This window comes from Nicotiana sylvestris, chromosome 7, assembly GCF_000393655.2.
Source record: "Nicotiana sylvestris chromosome 7, ASM39365v2, whole genome shotgun sequence".
In the NCBI taxonomy this organism is placed as follows: Eukaryota; Viridiplantae; Streptophyta; class Magnoliopsida; order Solanales; family Solanaceae; genus Nicotiana; species Nicotiana sylvestris.
In genome coordinates this window covers 147,756,575-147,774,730 of record NC_091063.1, presented here as the reverse complement: position 1 = coordinate 147,774,730, position 18,156 = coordinate 147,756,575, and the positions used below count along the sequence as shown (strand labels likewise).

Sequence of the window (18,156 nt, the reverse complement as noted above, 5' to 3'; positions counted from 1 at the left end):
CCAAAAGACTTCGGGCAAGATTTCCTTCCACTTCCCTTTAGCGTCGGGCAATATCTTCCTGAAATTTTGGAGTACGGTTTTGTTTGTGGACTCTGCTTGCCTGTTCCCGCTAGGGTGATAAGGTGTTTATAGGAACCTTTTGATCTTATGGTCTTTGAAACTTGCTTATTTTACTGCCGATGAACTGCTTTCCATTGTCGCACACGATCTCGGCTGGAATTCCAAACCGACATATTATGTGGTCCTAGATGAAATCGATGACTTCCTTCTCCCTGACTTTCTCAAATTCCTGGGCTTCCACACATTTAGAAAAAAATAGTCGGTCATAAACAATATAACTTCAGCCTTACCGAGTGCCCATGGAAGGGGGCGATGATGTACATCCCCTATTTCATGAACGACCAAGGTGACAAGAACCAATGTAGCATCTCCCCGGGCTGGTGAATCATTAAAGCATGCCTTTGACATTCGTCGCATTTTCTTATGAACTCCCTCGCGTCTTTTTCCATGTCGACCCAATAGTAGCCTGCTCCGATTATTTTTCGAACTAACGAATCGGTGCTCGAATGATTTCCGCAGGTGCCTTCATGGACTACCCTCAAAACATACTCGGTGTCTCCTGGTCCTAAACATATTGCGAGTGGGCCATCGAAAATTCTTTGGAACAAGGTACCGTCCTCAGACAAGCTGAACCAGGCTGCCTTCGTGCACGGAGTTCTCGATTCCTTAGGATCTGAAGGCAATTTTCCAATCTTCAGATACTCTATATATTTATTTTTCCAGTCCCAAGTTAGGCTCGTTGAGTTTATCTCGGTGTGGCCTTCCTCCACTACCGATCTCATGAGTTGTACGACTGCCCCCCAGTTGAACTCATCATCATCTACCAATGATCCCAAGTTAACAAAAGCATCGACCTCGCTATTTTGATCCATAGGTACATGTTTTAGAGTCAACTCCTTGAATCGATGTAACGTTACCTGCAGTTTATCCAGGTATCTTTGCATTCGTTCCTCTCTAACCTCAAATGTCCCATTAACTCGGTTCACCACCAAGAGGGAGTCACACTTAGCTTCGATCACCTCTTCCCAAGCTTTTGGCTAGTTCAAGACCTGCAATCATGGTCTCATACTCGGCCTCGTTGTTAGTCAACTTTACAGTCCTAATAGATTGCCTAAATGCATTACCTGATGGTGGCTTCAATACGATGCCATATCCCGACCCTTTTGCGTTCAAGGCACCGTCCATAAAGAGGGTCTAGATTCCCGAGGAAGTCCCCGAGTTTAGTAAGAATTCTCTTTCGACCTCGGGTATTAGGGTCGGCATAAAGACGACCACAAAGTCTGCCAAAATTTGAGATTTGATGGTGGTTCGGGGTAGATATTCAATATCGTACCTGCTAATTTCTTATTGTGTCCAACCCTACACCACTATAAAGTGGCAAGAGCGATCGATGCACTTTTTACCCGAGAAGGTCGAGATCAAATCCACAGAGAGCTAGAATGTTTGAGATTTGGATTCCTATCTAAACTAGCAATGCATAGTGCTCTTAATTACACTTCCAATCATATTTGTTTGTTTGTTACATTTAATTTTATGCTAATGATATGCGAAACTAAACAAGTATGAATGCTTGTAAGGTTTTCTAAATGGTTAAAGAGACACTATGAAAGTGGCTTTCTCCTAGGTGAATACTTGACGGGTTCAAAAGCCTAAGGCAAAGTTGTTACGTTGGGGATTGCGATATAGACAATGTATGAAACTACTCACTTTATACCTCTCGGTAGCTTGAGTGACCTTGCCCTAATTGACTTTCTCAAGACCATTGGGTGTCAAAATTGTGCAAGCAATATAGGCTCAAGTCGAGTATTACTATCTCTAGATTTAACCCGTTTATTGGGGCTATCAATCTCTTGAATACACCCCAATTCCTTGTTGGACTGATTTTTCTAGACTCAAGCTCTCTTTCTCAAGAAGAGACCAAGTCCAAAAAGACACAACTTAGTGTTTACAACCACAAATTCAACATGAAAAACACAAATAAGTCCAAATATCAACCACCCATAAACATCTAAGCCTTAAAACAAAAGACTCATCAAATATCCACACTAGGGTTGAACCACAACCCTAGCTAATGGGTCTAGCTACTCATAATAATGGAAGAAATTAGATATTTAGATGAAGAATAACCCATATAATATGATTACAAACTAATATTTGAAGATTCAATGTTAAACTAGCTACAGATTACTCAAAATAGACTAAAATCGCCGTTCATGTGCTCTACTAAGATAAAGATACCCTAAAAATCTGAAAAAGAAGTATTTATACAAGGCCAAATTTTCTGGACAAAAATTCCCCTGACGGAGGTACCGCGGTCCACAAGAAATGGACTGCGGCTGCGGTGAGGCTTTTTGGCTTCAAGTTTTGGTCTCTGAATCTGGCCACCACGGACTGCATAAAATGCACCACGACCGCGGTGGCTTTACTGCGGACCACATAAAATAGATCGCGAACCGCGGTGTTTTGAAACTTCCAAACTCCCAGCTCTCTGAATCCCCTCTCCGCGGACCACAACAAATAGATTGCAGCCGCGATGAGACTACTGCGGCAGCGGAGAATCTACCGCGGACCACATTGCTTGAGCTTCCAAAATTGCATCTCTCTGATCTTTTCCACTGCGGACCGAAACAAATATACTGTGATCACGGTGGGTCTATTGCTACTGCGGTGGATTTACTGCTGTAGCATGGCTTTGACTTGTTCTTACTACATGAGCAAGTTTCACTCTTTTTTGAGCTGGTTTTGACTTCCTTGTCATTTTTTTACCAAACACTACAAACAAGCACAAATGTAAGCTTTCGGGACTACTTGTATACATTTTTAATCCAAAACTCAAGCAAAAAGGAGTATAAAATAGACTAGAATCCCTAGTTATCAACTCCCCCAAACTTAAGCTTTTGCTTGTCCTCAAGCAAACAAAATAAGTCCCACCTCCTTAAGAATAAAACTAAGAAAATTCAGCTGACCTAAAGTGACTTCATCTAGCGTCAATTGGGACTAACAATTGCCCTCAATTCAAATGAATCATTACAACATTCAACCTTTTAAGCACCATGGTTTTAGTGCGACACAAAAGCATCAAGAATTGACTCAACTCATCAAGGAAACTCTTTCTACTACTTTGGTCATTGTGGAACCCAAACTCATACTCCTCACTCTTACTTAAGCAAGACCTCACTTTTAGATTGTAGCACTCAGAACGAGGATTGTGGAAAACACACTCATCTCTCTCAAAGAAAGGTCACAAGTCCGACTTTAAGTACCATAAGCTTACCCCTTATGTGAGTCACCACTAATGTAAGATTCATTCAACTCAAGATCATATAGGGCTTTTGTGGGATACAATGAAGGATTTTGGTTCAAGGTAGGAAATATTTGGTCTTTCATCTTCCCTTAAGCACTTCATTTGCTTCATTTTAAGTCATTTAGTTCTTTCTTAGGGGTTAGAGATATACACTGACAATCTTTCTTGTTTATTTCAAACCTTTTTCTCCTTTCTAATCTTTCCACACATTTTTCTTTTTACTTTTATTGACTCCATTCAATTCTTCTACATTGTTCATTCTTTTTGACTTTTTTATTTTCTTTCTGCTTTTCCTTTTCTTCATTTTGTACCTTTTACCACTTTGTTGCATTCCTCGTCTCTCCCCCCAAACTAATATTTTTGCCTTGTGCTAAGGAAATATCGGGTGCTAAGAGAGGGTCTTTTTAGAACGGTTATAGGCTTGTATCATAATCTTTAAAAGAAAAAGGGTTATGGCTCAAAAGGGGTTGGCTAGGGATCTTATCATTGATAGGCTATGGATGTTTTCAAGATATCATTCGGATCAAGGAGAGCCTATAATCACTTCTCAAGTCAAACTACACTTAGGATTTTGCCTAGATAAACATTCAAGGCAAGTTCTAGACTAATGGCATGGGACTTGGACTTGCAATTCAAATTCTTACCACACAAGCTATAGGATTGCTAAAGAGACAGAGTCGGGGGCCCACAACAACCTTAACTAAGATTTGAGCAACACAAATGGTCCCGAAAAATCACTTGATGATTATCGGCCAACACAAGAGTCTCAAGGTCACAACTTTCACCATCCTATACACACCAATTTGTTTTTGACCATAAGATCAAAGGAAAATGTATTAGGCCCAAGTGAAGCTTTGCTTGGGGCACTATTACTCACTAGCTACTATTTACACAAAAATGAAAAGAAAACAGACTCAAACCTTAAGAAGGTTGTCATGCCATCCATCATCGGGAAGAGCTACCCAGTTCACACAAAATTCCACCTTTGGAAAGAGCCGTGACATTAAGAAAACCAAAGGCTTATTGAACGCAAAACTCAAAATAAGAAGCTACAAAAATGAAGTAAGAAGCTATGAAAGAAAATGCGGAAAGTTAATTGAATATGTACAATAGGGGATTTAGATGAATATACATAAGAGGGAATGAATATATACATCAGAAAGTAACTTTATATATAGACCAAGGTTGCAAAGTACGAAACGTGAAATAATCTAGTAAAATTATATACATACCAAAAGTGAAAAAGCATAATAAAAACGAAAATAGTATCATATTTACAATCCAACATCATCAAAAGAGGTCTACCCTCTCAATGAAAGCTAGCATTGTCCTCAATGCTAATTAGCCAAAAATAGCTCAAGAAAAAGATAGAGAGTAAAGAGAAACTCCCTATTGATCCTCCGTCTGCATGAGATCATGAGTCTAGGTCCCTGGGTCTTGTGACTGCTCGGGAACCTGTGACTGGATCCCGGTATCCTATGCCTGCACTAGGACCTGAGGCTGCTCTAGGGCCTGAGGCTGGCAAGAGGAACCTCCTTGCGGGTCCTCCAACTCTATCACTGCATCATCCGTCTGTGGGATCACTCTCCTCCTCTTTGGTGCCCTCTCCATCTCCTGCTCCTGCTCCGGCTCAGCCAGAGCTGCTAGAGGCTGCTCATGCAATAGTAGGTCCAATGGTAGATGGTCAGTAGCCTTAATCTTCTCCACTTCTATCCTCAACTCCTTCACAGACTCCTTTGAAGCTCGAGTCTTTCTCAGCTTCTTTGTCTCCTTTGTTAGCTCCTTCAATGCCTTCCCATGAGTACCTACAGCCTCCAATATCAACTGATGGTTCTCCAGGAGCTTAATCTGGTTGTCTAGAAGCTCCTTGAAAGTCTCCTCTACTGAAGCTGGAACCTGTGGCTGTGGGGGTACGGACTGGGTTACCACCGAGCTAGAAAGCACAGACAACTTAAAATTAGCTTCCTGCATCTAGTTGTCGATGCTGACAAGGGTTTGGCTCAAACGGTGGGCAGTTAATAGGTAAGCTGAGGATAAGGGGATATCTGGAGCAGTGGCAGTAGAGGGTCCTGGGGCAATATCTGGTGTGGCTGAGGGAGGCTGAAAAGAAGTGACTATTACTACTGGCTATTTAGACTGGCTAGTAGAAGTAGTGGCTTTACCTTTAGGATCTTTGGCTTTGGGGTTGTCATTACCTTTGAGGCTGTACCAGGAAAAGGGCATCTTTGGTTTCACCTTCACATCAAACTTCCTTTTCTCCACATCCTGGTCCTCAAAGTACATTGTCAGGAAATTTGGGAAGGGGTAGGATCTATCACCTTCATTTACCACCCCTGTGATCACCTTAGACATAACATTCCCGATGTGATCGGGTACCCCGCCATGATAGAAGCCACCAATATTGCTCGGGAGACAGGTAGAGAGTTCTCATGAGTAATGGGGTCCAGCCTGTTGCATACGAAAGTCTCCCACCCCTTTGCATCGAAGTTTAAATTTTCCCTCAGAATTTGAACCCCTAATGTCAACCAAGCTGGGGTGGTGCCTGGGAGTGCTAGGTATTCTGTCAACCAAGGACGGGCTGCCTCATTCAATGCTACCTTTTCTAAGTATAATGATTTATCTTCCTCTGGAAAGCCTAGGTAGTCATTCATTGTCTTCCCATCGAACTTCACTATCAAATTCCGCACCTTAGTCACTTTAGTGCCCTTTTTTATGTGAGCAACATTAGCATAGAACTCCTTGACTAAGTGCTCATTTTCCTCCTTGACTTTGCTTGTAAAATATTCCCAGCCCGGTCTCTCTCTGAATTGGCTCCTCACATTAGGGTTGTGAGGTAGAAGGTCCTTCTCAATAAATATCCGCTCAAGAATCAATTTCTTCTGGGTCCACCACTCTCGGAACTTGTGGTAAGCAATCTCACTAACAAATCTTCTTTTCCACACCTCGAGGTTTCTAGTTCTCTCTACACCCCCAGGTTGGAGCACACCCCCTCCTTCTTAATCCGGTACCTCATCTTCCACGGGATCCTCTCCAAGTGACGAAACTGTAGGTAAAGCGGAGGCTGCACTATCACCGCTCTCAACTGAGCCCTCAGACGACTCAGAAGAAATTTGAACTGAAGCTTGAATAGTAGGAGAGCCCCCGGGTATGGGCACATCTCTCAATCTAAACCTCCACGGAAAGTTAGGCACATATTCCGGCACTGAATCAGACTCAGATGCCTCCCGAGAGGCATATACTCACTTCCCTCTAAATGGGAAACATCTCTATCTGCAGCCTTTATTTGTTTCCTGGTTTCCCCAATTGCTTTCCGGACTTGGGGGTCAATTTGATCATTTCTCGTCCCCTGCCCCAGGAGGACTCTCCTTTTCCTTTCTGTTTGTCACTACCGCCTCTTGATTTCACCATTGTCTGCAAGTGGAATTCAGTTAAAGTTTGTTAGTATCACAGTACCAGAAGAAATAGTGAAGAGTATGACTGAAAATAGCTGACCGCGGACCACATAAAAATCATCGCGGTCGCAAAGGCACCATCGCGGACTGCATAAAATAGCACCGCGGACCGCAGTTGAGTGAGGTTTAGACTACCCACTCTCTGATTTAGGTCACCGCAGACCATAAAAAATGATGTGCGGCCGCGGTAAGGCACCACAGACTGCGAAAAATCAACCGCGGCCATGGTCCTTAAAATCAACCTCGCTGAATGTTTACCACTGCAGACCGCGGGAAAACTCATCGCGGCCGCGGAGAGGTACCGCGGACCACAAAAAAATCAACTGCGGTCGTGGTAGGAAAACAAAGCAGCAAAGACCTAAGGTTTCCGATTTTTATGCATTTTAGATTTAATAAACATATTATCAACCCACTAGGTAATTAAAGACCATGCTTGACTAATTAACCCTAATCTAAATAACATTATGTAACTCTAAGTTAAGATTGAAAGAAGGGAACAAGAATAAGTATGAACTAACAAATTGAAAGAGAATAAAACAAAATTAAAGACTAGGGAAAGATTTGAAGTACCAGAGATGAGATGCAATACAGATGTTTGAGAATCAGTGTTCGAATTTGTGCACTTAGGGTAGTGATGAACAGTACTTTATCTTTTTAGAGGGCAAATGATCGAAAAGTGTAAATGGGGGCATGAGGTCCTATTTATAGAAAAAGGACCTGGGACCCATGCTACTTACCACTGCGGACTGCATAAAATCCACCGCGGTCCGCGGTAATTAAACACAAGAGGCACTGGCAAGGACTTCACTGTGGACCGCAGAAAATGCTTCGCGACCATAGTAGAGCACCACGGACCGCATAAAATGCATTGCGGCCCTGGTGACAACTTCAAAGAACCTCCATTTTTGACCATTCAGAACTGCAGACCGTAATGAAATTTTGCCCCCGCAATAAGGCCATTGCGACCGCAAAATATGCAATGCGGCAGCGGTCCAAACTTCAGAGAGTGCAATATTTTTCCAATTTGGTCCTGCACTGCATCAAAATAACCCTACACACATCTCACAACCAGTTAGTCCAAAAGTAAATCCTACACTAAGAAGAAAATCAAAGAAAAAAAAGAGACACATGGGTTGCCTCCCAAGAAGCGCCTGATTTAATGTCACAGCACGACACAGGTTACCATCAAATCTCTTTAGATGGATTAGTGCCACCACGTGGCTGTCATCATTCTTGCCAAGATAGTGTTTGACTCTGTACCCATTAACTTTGAAGACCTCTCCATTTTTGTTTTTCAAGTCAAGTGCACCAAAAGGAGTCACAAGCACCACTTCAAAAGGTTTACTCCATTTCAACTTAAGCTTTCCCGAAAATAGAAGTAACAGAGAATTGAACAAGAGAACTAAATCACCCACTTTGAACTCCTTACCACGCGCATACTTGTCATGAAGGTACTTCATCTTGTCCTTATACAAGGACGAACTAGAGTAGGCATGAAATCGAAATTCATCAAGTTCATTAAGCTGCTCCACATGAAGATTTGCTGCCACATCCCATTCGATATCCAACTTCCTCAAATCTCACATGGCCTTGTGCTCTAACTCAACCGATAAATGGCAAGCTTTTCCAAACACCAGCCGGTACGGAGACATACCAATCGAAGTCTTGTAAGCAGTCCTATAAGACCATAGAGCATCATCCAATTTCTTTAACCAATTGGTCCTATTTGCATTGACCGTCTTTGACAATATACTCTTGATTTCCCTGTTTGAGACTTCAGCTTGGCCACTTGCCTGAGGATGATAAGGGGTAGAAACTTTGTGATTGACACCATACTTTGCAAGTAAAGTGTCAAAAGCTCTATTATAAAAATGAGACCCCCCATCACTTATGATTGCTCGAGGAGTGCCAAACATAGTAAAAATACTCTTCCTGAGAAACGCAACAGCACTCCGGGCCTCATTATTGGGTAAAGCCATGGACTCAACCCACTTTGAAACATAGTCAACTGCCACTAGAATGTATGTGTTGCCATATGAACTAACAAACGGGCCTATAAAATCAATGCCCCACACATCAAAAATATCAACTTTGAGAATAGTGTTGAGAGGCATCTCAACCTTCTTCGAAATTCCACCCGCTCTTTGACATTCATCACATCTCTTTACAAGTTCACTTGCATCCTTGTACAAATTTGGTCAGTAAAACCCACAACTAAGAACCTTCGAAGCGGACCTCGCCCCACCATGATGACCACCATAGGGGGAGGAATGACAAGCTTCTACGATACTCAATTGCTCCTCCTCTGGATCGCACCGTCAGTGCAGATTTTGAACAAGTATGACTCATCCCAATAAAAGTCCAAACTATCCCGTTTAAGCTTCTTCCTTTGGTTATAAGAGTGCTCACACGGGATAATACCAGTCACAAGAAAATTAGCAATGTTTGCAAACCATGGCATACCATTCACCGACACAGAAAGGAGTTGCTCATCGGGAAATGAATCATTGATCTCTAGGCCTTCACGAGGCCTCCCCTCCTCCTCCAAGCGGGACAAGTGGTCCGCCACTTGGTTTTCACACCCTTTCAGGTCCACAATCTCCAAATCAAACTCTTGAAGTAACAAGACCCATCATATCAGCCTAGCTTTGGAATCCTTCTTCGTCATCAAGTATTGGAGTGCAGCACGATTGGTATGAACTATGACCTTGGCGCCCATGAGATACGGCCGAAATTTCGCCATTGCGAACACAATAGCCAACAACTCTTTTGTAGTCACCGTGCAATTCACTTAAGCATCATTCATTATCTTGCTCGCATAATACACCGGATGAAATATTTTATTCACTTTTTTACCCAGGACCTCCCAACCACAACATCACTCACGTCACACATGAGCTCAAAAGGTAAGCTCCAATTTGGTGCGGTAATAATAGGAGTGGTGGTCAACTTGTACTTGAGGAGTTCAAAAGCTATCATGCATTCCTCATTAAACACGAACTTGGCATCTTTTTCCAGTAACTTGCACAAGGGATTCACTACCTTCGAAAAGTCCTTGATAAATCTCCGGTAGAACCCTGCATGTCCAAGAACACTTCTAACCCCCTTGACTGAGGTAGGAGGAAAAAGCTTTGAGATCACTTCAATTTTGGCTTTGTCCACCTTCATGCCGTGCTTTGAAATTTTATGGCCAAGGACTATGCCCTCCTCGACCATAAAGTGGCATTTCTCCCAATTAAGCACAAGATTGGTTTCTTCACAACGAACTAACACCCTATCAAGATTTTTCAAACATTCATCAAATGAGTGACCCACAACACTAAAGTCATCCATGAACACCTCCAAAATGTCCTCAACCATGTCGGTAAATATGGCCATCATACACCGCTGGAATGTAGCCGGTGCATTACACAACCCAAATGGCATCCTAGAAAAGGTAGAGGTACCATACAGACAAGTGGAAGTGGTTTTCTCCTGATCTTTCAAAGCAATCAAAATTTGGTTGTACCCAGAATACCCATCCAAGAAACAGTAGAAAGCACACCCGACAAGTCTGTCTAGCATCTGATCAAGAAAAGGCAATGGAAAGTGATCCTTGCAGGTCACTTTAGTCAACTTGCGTAATCCATGCACACCCTCCATCCGGTGACAGTCCTGGTAGGAATCAACTCATTTTGCGTATTAGTAACCACGGTCATACCACCCTTTATCGGTACACATTGCACCTGCGAAGTCCAAGAGCTATCAGAGATGGGGTACACAACCCCAGCATCTAACCACTTGATCACCTCCTTTTTTGCAACTTCTTGTATTGCCTCGTTCAACCTCCTTTGATTTTCCAAGGAGGGCTTTGCATCATCTTCAAGAATAATCTTGTGCATATAAAAGGCGGGGCTTATTCCTCGAATATCAGCTAAAGTCCATCCAATTGCCTTCTTCCTTTTTTGGAGCACCGCCAATGTGGTATCTACCTACATGTTAGTAAGACAAGAGGAAAGAATAACTGGCAAAGTTGAACTAGGGCCTAAGAATTCATACCTGAGGTGTGGAGGCAACGACTTCATCTCCAACATGGGAGGTTCCTCGATTGAGGGCTTTATTAGGGGAGTCTCCTATTCTCAAGATCCAAAGAGAGTTTCCGAGGCTCATAAGAGTAAAAACCCATTCTTTGTAAAGCATTGACACACTCCACCCGACCTTCATCCTCATTTACACCAAGATTCAACAATACCGCCTCTAGAGGGTCCTCCACATTGATCATTGCACTAGTATCATCTACTATCACTGCCGTGACAAGATCCACAAAAGAGCACACTTCAGAACTGTTGGGCTGCTTCATTAACTTGCACACATGAAAGACCACTTTTTCATCACCCACCCGAAAGGTGAGTTCCTCTTCTTCCACATCAACTAAGGCCTTCCCAGTTGCAAGGAAAGAACTTTCCAATATGATCAAAACCTCATAATCCAAGATCACAAAATCAGCTGGCAAAATGAACTTGTCCACCCGAACAAGGACATCATCTACAATACCAAGCGGCCTCTTTATAGTTCTATCCGCGATTTGCAACCTCATTGAAGTAGACCTAGGTTTTCCAATACCCAAAGTCTTGAAAATGGAGCAAGGCATCAAGTTCATACTTGCCCCTAAATCACCTAGAGCTTTTGCAAAGTTTGCACTCCCAATGGTGCAAGGAATGGTGAAAGCGTCGGAATCTTCTAACTTCGGAGCCATTGAGTACACTATTACACTAACTTGGTGGGTCATATTTATGGTCTCACAATCCATGGATCTTTTCTTTTTCACCAAGTCTTTCATGAACTTAGCGTACCCTGACATTTGTTCTAGAGCCTCCACCAACGACACATTAATTGATAAGCTCTTCATCATGTCAATGAACTTCTTAAACTGGTTCTCATTTTTATGCTTCGCAAGCCTTTGAGGATAAGGTAGAGGTGGCCTTGGCAAAGGGGCCTTGCTTTAGCCACAACCATTTCCGGCATGTCTATTACGTGTTCCCTAGATGGGTTCATGTCATTCTAAGTTTCCACCTTGGTATCTTAGATATCAATCCTCACTTCCTCATTCACGTTCTCATCAATCACATTCTCAACCACCAAAGGGATCTCATCCTCTTGTAACTCAACTTCATCACTCAAAATTTCTTTTTGTTTAGAGGCATTCACATCATCACCTCATCCACTTCCTGTAGTTACCGCCATTACATGCCCGAAATTGTTCCCACCCTTCGGGTTGACTACCGTATCACTAGGTAGAGCCCCCTTAGGGCGAGTATTCAAAGATTGTAAGATTTGGCCTAATTGAACCTCCAAGTTTCTGATTGAAGTATTGTGGGATGCCAACTGTGCATTAGTGTCAGCATTCTTTTTCATCATCTGTTCAAACATCATTTCGATTCTCCCCATTTCATTGTTGGAAGAACTAGGACCTTGGGATGGAAATGGAGGTGGATTATTCGGTCGTTGATACATTGGGGGCCTTTAAAAGTCGTGCCCCCAATTTCCTTGGTTGCTATTGTTCCAACCACCCTGATTATTGTTTCCACCCCAGTTATTGTTGCCACTCCAATTACCCTAATTGTTCTGATTGCCCCAATTTGAATTTTTGTTGTTGTTCCCCCAATTATTATTCCCTTGTTGTTGTTGATTTCCCTAGTTGCCTTGGGGCTCTATTGTTGTTGGTTGGAAGAATTGTCCCTTTGGCCTTGATAGTTGTTCACGTATTGCACTTCTTCATTATGCTCGTCATACCCATCATCTTGGAACCTACCACTATCTTGGTCGTATTGATCCGAACTCCCTTGGTTCTGTTGACCTCTTTGTCTTCTTTTGTTCACTAACATGTTGACACCCTCCATAGCATTTACTTGTCGTGGAGATTGAACCTACTATAATTGTGCCTTTGCTAGCTGGTTCATTGTTGTTTTCAGTTCTGCTATTTCCTGCCCATGATCATGGAGCTCTTTGTGCAAATCAATGACCGTGGGGTCACCTTGTGACACATTGGCTCTACTTTGCCAAGCGGAGGACGTGTCAGCCATCTCATCCAATATTGTATTAGCCTCATCATACAGTGTGTCCATGAAATTGCCCTCGGCAAGTTGGTTCACTATGGACTGATTTGTTGTGTTAATGCCCCGGTAGAATGTATGTTGTATCATTGCCTCCGTCATATCATTATTTGGACATTCCTTTACCATGGTTCGGTATCTCTCCCATATCTCATGTAGTGGTTCGTTGGGCTCCTGTTTGAAAGCTAAGATTTCATCCCTCAAGGTCTCCATGTGACCTACCGAGAAAAACTTTGCAATGAATTTATCCACCAGCTCATCCCAAGTAGTGATGGAATGGTTAGGAAGACTTTCAAGCCAGTCCAAAGCCTTCCCTCTAAGTGAAAAGGGGAATAATCTCAACCGAAGTGCATCCTCTGACATATTTGTTTGGTTGCTCCCCTAACTGGTATCCACGAAGCCCTTAAGATGTTTGTAAGCATTCTGATGGGGAGCACCTGTGAAATACCCTCGCTGCTCCAAAAAAGTCAGTATCACATTTGTAATTTGGAAATTGCCCGCCCGGATGCGGGGTGGTACAATTGCACTAGCATATCCTTGGCTTGGAAGCACCCGAGGAGCCACTCTTGGAGGTGGCGGGGGAGGGTCTGGAACATTATCATTGGCCTGGCGGCCTCTCCTTTGAGCTTGAGGCACTATAGGTACCTCATCATCAATATTTCCATCTACCTCCTCCCTCGTTGGAAGATCTCCAAGAGGTGCGTTGTTGTTGTTTGCTGCCATTTTGTACCTGATTTGGTGACACACACAAATTAGTGACACAAAAGGAAAGAAAAATAATATATAAAACTATTTAGATAGATAGCCAAAACTGTTAGTTCCCCGCCAATGGCGCCAGAAAGTGATCGTGTCCAACCCTACACCACTACAAAGTGGCAAGAGCGGTCGATAGAGCTTTTATCTGAGAAGGTCGGGATCGAATCCACAGGGAGCTAGAATGTTTGGGATTTGGATTCCTATCTAAACAAGCAGTATGTAGTGCTCTTAATTACACTTCCAATCATATTTGTTTGTTTGTTACTTCTAATTTTATGCTAATGATATGCGAAATTAAACTAAGTATGAATGCTTGTAAGGTTTTATAAATGGTTAAAGAAGCACTAGGGAAGTGGCTTTCTCCTAGGTGAATACTTGACGGGTTCTAAAGCCTAAGACAAAGTTGTTATGTTAGAGATTGTGATATAGCCAATGCATGAAATTACTCACTCTGTACCTCTCAGTAGCTTGAGTGAACTTGCCCTAATTGACTTTCTCAAGACCAATTGGGTGTCAAAATTGTGCAAGCAATATAGGCTCAAGTCAGGTATTACTATTGTCACACCTCCTTTTTCCGCGCCCGCGGGGGCGCAGGGGAGTTTTTTCCAATTAAAGGACAATCGAAACGGGATTGGTTTATTTATTTCAGAGTCGCCACTTGGAAGATTTAGGGTGTCCCAAGTCACCAATTTTAATCCCGAATCGAGGAAAAGAATGACTCTATATTACAGTCTGCGTACCAGAAATCCGGATAAGGAATTCTGTTAACCCGGGAGAAGGTGTTAGGCATTCCCGAGTTCCGTGGTTCTAGCACGGTCGCTCAACTGTTATATTTGGCTTATTTATCTGATTTTAAATACAATATGAACTTATGTGCAAATTTTATCTTTCAACCGCTTTTATCATTTACCGTTACTTTTATCAAGAATTGCAACGTTATGAAAATATATCTCGAACCACGTTACAATCAATGTACCCGTGGTCGTCGACACACTTTGACTCCGTTGAGATTTGGATTTGGGTCACATCAATGTGCACCCGAGTTCAAGGAAATTAAATTATTAAAGGCGCGCCTAAAGCGACTAGCGTGTTTGATTTGGGTAAGACCGTGGAATTTTACTAAACGGTCCATCCCGAAGTCCAAATAATTTTTAAAGCAAATATTTACTGAGGGCCCCGCAATTTGTATTTTATTCGGCGAGGCTCATCTCATTCTTATTTTTTAACATGAATTTGCAACGTCATGGACATGCATCTCGAACCACGTCACAATCAATGTACCCGTGATTAGAAATACATTTCGAATCCGTCGAGATTTGGATTTGGGTCACATAAATGTGCACCCAAGTTTAGGAAGGTAAGGTTTATTAAAGCGTGTCCTAAAGAGACTAACGTGTTGTTATTTTAGGAGGGTTGTGAGATTTGCTAAACAACCCGTCCTGGAAACTAAATGCTTCAATAATTTACATTTAACAAGGGCCCCGCATCTGCGTGTTTTGTTTATTTTCATCGAGGCTCATCTCGTTCTTATTTTAAAAGGATATCCTATAGCAACTACGTTTCTTGTCGTGTTCGTCTCTATCAATTGAAAACGGTAGATAGTCCTAATTAATTACACGCTTGCAGGTTATTCATAACGGAATTCCGAGTGCCTTTGCAGAATAAGAAAACATGGCCATGCACGTGGGCAGCTAATCGGACATTATGGGCCCAAACCCAGCCAACTTAGTATCGGCTGGGCCTGGGCCACTGCCTTTCTGATGAAAGCCTGCTGGGTTCATTTGATTCGGGCTCGACCTTCGTGAGGTTGAGAAGTGCAGACTTGCGCTGTTTGTTTTAAAGCAATGGTTTGCCAATTATAAGGAGGCAATTTATCAAAAGGAAATGAAATTAACTAACATGGACGGTTTTATGCATTTAAAGACATGTTAAACGTAATTAGATAAAGTCTAAGATACAACCTATTGCATTGGGAATACTTTTATCTATCAACCCACATATACAAACTAACATTCTATCACCACACATTGATATCTACTAGGCATGCAGGCTAGCTTCAGTATCTAGACAAGAAAGTAAACTATTATACATTACATGAAGTTTAATATAACAGTCTATGTATGAAATAAACATCTTCAGCTCTTCTCTTTTATATTCATGCTCAACTTTCAAGTTACATTGACACTATTAATCGTGTACCTGGTATAGCAAAGAAAAAGAAGAAGGAGAATGGTCAGCTGAGTAGTATGCAGCAAATACAGCAACAGCAGATAAACATCAACAACACAGCAACAACAACCAGCCACAATGATGAAGCTCACAAGTGGTCGAGCAACAAACAAGCAGTCCCAGAAACAGAATGATGAACCAACAGAAAACCAGAGTATTCAATATAACAGCACCAGCAGTTCAACAATCACAAACAGCTCGGCAAATAACCAACAACAATTAGCAAAGACAGCTTGGCCAACTTGAACTCCTAAGCAGTTTTCAGACAGTGTTTGGTTACAATATTCTGAAAATTTCTTTATGTTTCTTTCTTTCTCTCAAGACTAAAAAAATGTCCAGCCCCATTTAAGTTATCAAATGGCCTATTTATAAGCCAAATGACTCAGTGCAGCTAGGCTGCCCTTTTTGCTGCAACTTGCAGCCTGCCCATACCCCTTTAAGCCCATGCCTAAGCATGCTTGGTGCCAGCCCCCTTTATTCCCCACGCCTGGTTTTTGTTTAATCCAGAATTATGGGCTCATTTGTTTATTCATTTTAAGCCCCATACCCTTGTGTCTTGTTCCCCATTGGTATTAGTTTAATCCTAAGTTAGTACCCTACTTGTCAGCCCATTTATACTAATCTTTTTTGTTCTTTTTTAACACCCCAGAATACCCCTGTCAACCTTGATTATTACTGCCCCTGCCTACTGCAGCATCAGGGCATTTTTTGAACCGATGAAAGTTCGGACTCAAGACTGCCTGGGCTGAACCTTTTCAGTCAGTTTTATAGTGCAAACAAACCATTTCAAACAATGCTGGGGCATACAGTCAGTGACAAAGCTCAATTAGTCATGCGACCTTATTAGCTCATTCGATTTATTAGTTATAGAAAGCTAATCGACGATATTTATCGAGTCGACTATACTAATTATAACAGGTAATAATCAATCGCTCACATAAACAATATGTTTAGGGACCTAAAGGGTATCAGACAACTCTGTGTTCAATAACTGGGAACCTATATAAGTTTATTCATTTGACGACCAATCTAATCGGACATGTTCATCACAGAGTACATTAAGAATACACACATAGAAAATCAACCGACCAAAGAAAAAGGTCTTTAAAGAGATGAAAGAAATCTGGATGAAAAATAACAGAAATAACAAACAAACACAACGAAACATGCGGACCACTTAATCAAAACTAACACAAAAGAAAGGAAAAACTTACCGAAAATGTTTAAATCGAACAGACCCAAACTTGATTCAACGTCGACCTTCTGAGGCCGAACAAACTTTAATCAGGGTGTTCTCACACGAGAACACCTTGATTAAGGTCTATTAGACCTCAAACCCATGTCAAAACTGGCCGGGTTCCCCAGGTGCATGTGTTTCAAAAGTTTGGATTTCCAGATCTGGATCTTGGGGAATTGTGGGTAGATTCGGACCAAACCAAGTTTGGTTTGGTCACGAGGAAGGTCAAGGGAGTGTCTGGTATGAAGATGGGATGATTTGGCATGGATCCGGGTTCGACTCAAATCTTCAAACGAAGATTCGAGACGAACGGAAGTGATTCGAGGCTCGTGGTTAGTGGATTCGTGTTCAGGACGGTGAGGTGGTCCTAGGGTGTTCAGGAGGTGGCCACCGGCGTCCATGCCGCCGGCTTTAATGGCAAGGGAGACGAGGGCGGCTAGGGTTTCTAATGGGAGGTCTGGGTTTGAACTTGGGGACGAAGGGGTGGGGTGTTGGTATAGGGGGCGTGGGTGTAAAGGAAGGCTTATATATGGTCTAGGGGTTTAGATCTGAGCCGTTGGATCATATGATCTCAACGGCTTGGATCTGATGCTGAGAAATGAGACGGGGTCGTTTTGCAGTTAAACGGGGTCGTTTGGTTTAAGTGAGGGGTTGGGTCAGACCGGTTATTGGGTCGGGTTTAAAAACGGGTTGCTGAAAGAGGTCCTGAGTCGTTGGATCGGCTGGGACGGACGGCTCAGATTGATTTGCCCGAAACGACGTCGTTTCAGGAGGTGCCTGGGCAGGCCTGGTCTGGACCGGGTCAGATCGTTGCTTTGGGCCCGTTTTTGTCTTATTTTTTCTGGGCCCAAATTGATTTCAACTTTCTCTTGTTTTCCAACTTAAAGAAAAATAAAAATAACTAAATAAATAAATAAAAATAAATAAAAAAATGAAATTAAAACAAATAACATTATGGCATTTCAACATAATTATCATACCAAGTAAGTTAAATCACAACCTAAGACGGACGATGCACATATATTT

The 18,156-nt window shown here is 42.3% G+C and overlaps 1 protein-coding gene across 1 annotated transcript; it reads right to left on the bottom strand.

The window, feature by feature from the left end:
- Positions 1-6,643: 6,643 nt before the first annotated feature.
- Positions 6,644-11,707, bottom strand: LOC138873927 (uncharacterized). Its single transcript, XM_070152416.1, has 7 exons — positions 11,195-11,707; positions 10,542-10,688; positions 10,263-10,380; positions 9,673-9,926; positions 8,570-8,999; positions 7,968-8,359; positions 6,644-6,775 (listed from the first exon to the last, which is right to left on the bottom strand). Exons 1-7 carry the CDS (start codon positions 11,705-11,707, stop codon positions 6,644-6,646), a joined length of 1,986 nt encoding a protein of 661 aa, XP_070008517.1.
- Positions 11,708-18,156: the final 6,449 nt, after the last annotated feature.